The sequence below is a fragment of the Atta cephalotes genome (genome assembly GCF_000143395.1).
Source record: "Atta cephalotes unplaced genomic scaffold scaffold00022, whole genome shotgun sequence".
NCBI lineage: Eukaryota > Metazoa > Arthropoda > Insecta > Hymenoptera > Formicidae > Atta > Atta cephalotes.
In genome coordinates, this window is record NW_012130086.1 from 2,030,972 (window position 1) to 2,032,323 (window position 1,352).

The window sequence follows — 1,352 nt, forward strand, 5'->3', positions numbered from 1 at the left end:
AGATGTGTGTGTGTGTGTGTGTGTGTGTGTGTATGTGTGTGTGTGTATGTGTGTGTGTGTGTATGTGTGTGTGTGTGTATGTGTGTGTGTAATGTTTTTGTACCAAATAACTTTATGTATGTTATTTATAAACATGTATAGATGTGTTTATAAACGTAACGCTTATATATCTGATTTCAGGCTATACACATTTTGATGTTAAAGGCTGAATAATGCTTGAAAGATACGAATAAATATATAATACTACAATTTTGGCGTCAAAACACATACCAAAAAACGTAATAACCATGTATCCTAGATACATTTAATCAAATTTTATTGTCAGTGATTACTATATTTGGCGAGGTTGGAGAGTAATGCCGGTTCATCAGATTAATGTTAATCCGCCTGATTGGCAACCACCATTGTCAATCGGTCCTTCCAATAATACGAGTCCTGCTGGTGGAGAAGCTCTATCAGAATGGATACCACAGGTGATCATTCTATTGAGAATTAATATGCATTAATTAATACTTTATTTAGCTCTTTTCAATCTTTGTGGAAAATATGAAACATCTTTTACTATGTGCTTTTTTTTTGCAAATTGCAGGGTCTTTGTGTAGAGTTTTCTTTTATGCAGAAACGTTAATTCTTCCTAACTGTAATTTTGAGTTATTTTATATGATTGGAAATAAAAATGTTTTCGAAAATGCAACAAAAAATAAAATCATATTTTCCAGTTAATTTCATATAAATTATATTTTGAAAATTCTAACTTAAGACTTAAATACAAAGATTTAAATACATAATTTTATGACAAATGATAATTTATCTCGCTTTTTATTTTCATTAAGAAAATTCAAAATATAGATTAAAAAATCTGCAGTTCAAAAAATTAATAGAGATCACGTTGTATTATATTCCAAAAATAAAGGTATTGAATCAATTAAAGTACAAAAGCAATATTGTGAAAACAAAGATACAAAGCACAAAGTTTGAAATGAGATATTTTATATTTTTAAATATTATAATTTTATGTCATCTTGATAATTATTAATATAGCTCAATAACATATACTGAGAAGTACTTATGTGTTGACATAAATTGTATAGAAAGATAAAGAGTACCTTGATAATGACCTCTTCCCGTTGTGACTCATAGAAATATACTCATTTCAGAATTTTGCTTATGGTACAGTAGTTACTATTATACCAGATGATTGTCACTCGTCCGTGAACACATTGTCTTCGACCAACCATGATATTTGCAGGTAAATAGACCGTAGTTCTATCGTGTATTTATCGTTACTATATACGATTGTACGACTTACTATTTATAGCTCTGTGTGTGTGTGTGTGTGTGTGTGTGTGTGT

At 29.4% G+C, this 1,352-nt stretch overlaps 1 protein-coding gene across 1 annotated transcript in view; it reads left to right on the forward strand.

Annotated features, from left to right (window-relative positions):
- The window catches only part of LOC105619552 (E3 ubiquitin-protein ligase MARCH8), a 10,438-nt gene that overhangs the window by 6,968 nt on the left and 2,118 nt on the right, over positions 1-1,352 (forward strand). Inside the window, exons 2-3 of the mRNA XM_012201069.1 lie at positions 353-473; positions 1,158-1,249. Of these exons, the coding sequence (XP_012056459.1) occupies positions 353-473; positions 1,158-1,249 (213 nt within the window). The remainder of the gene's footprint in view (positions 1-352; positions 474-1,157; positions 1,250-1,352) is intronic.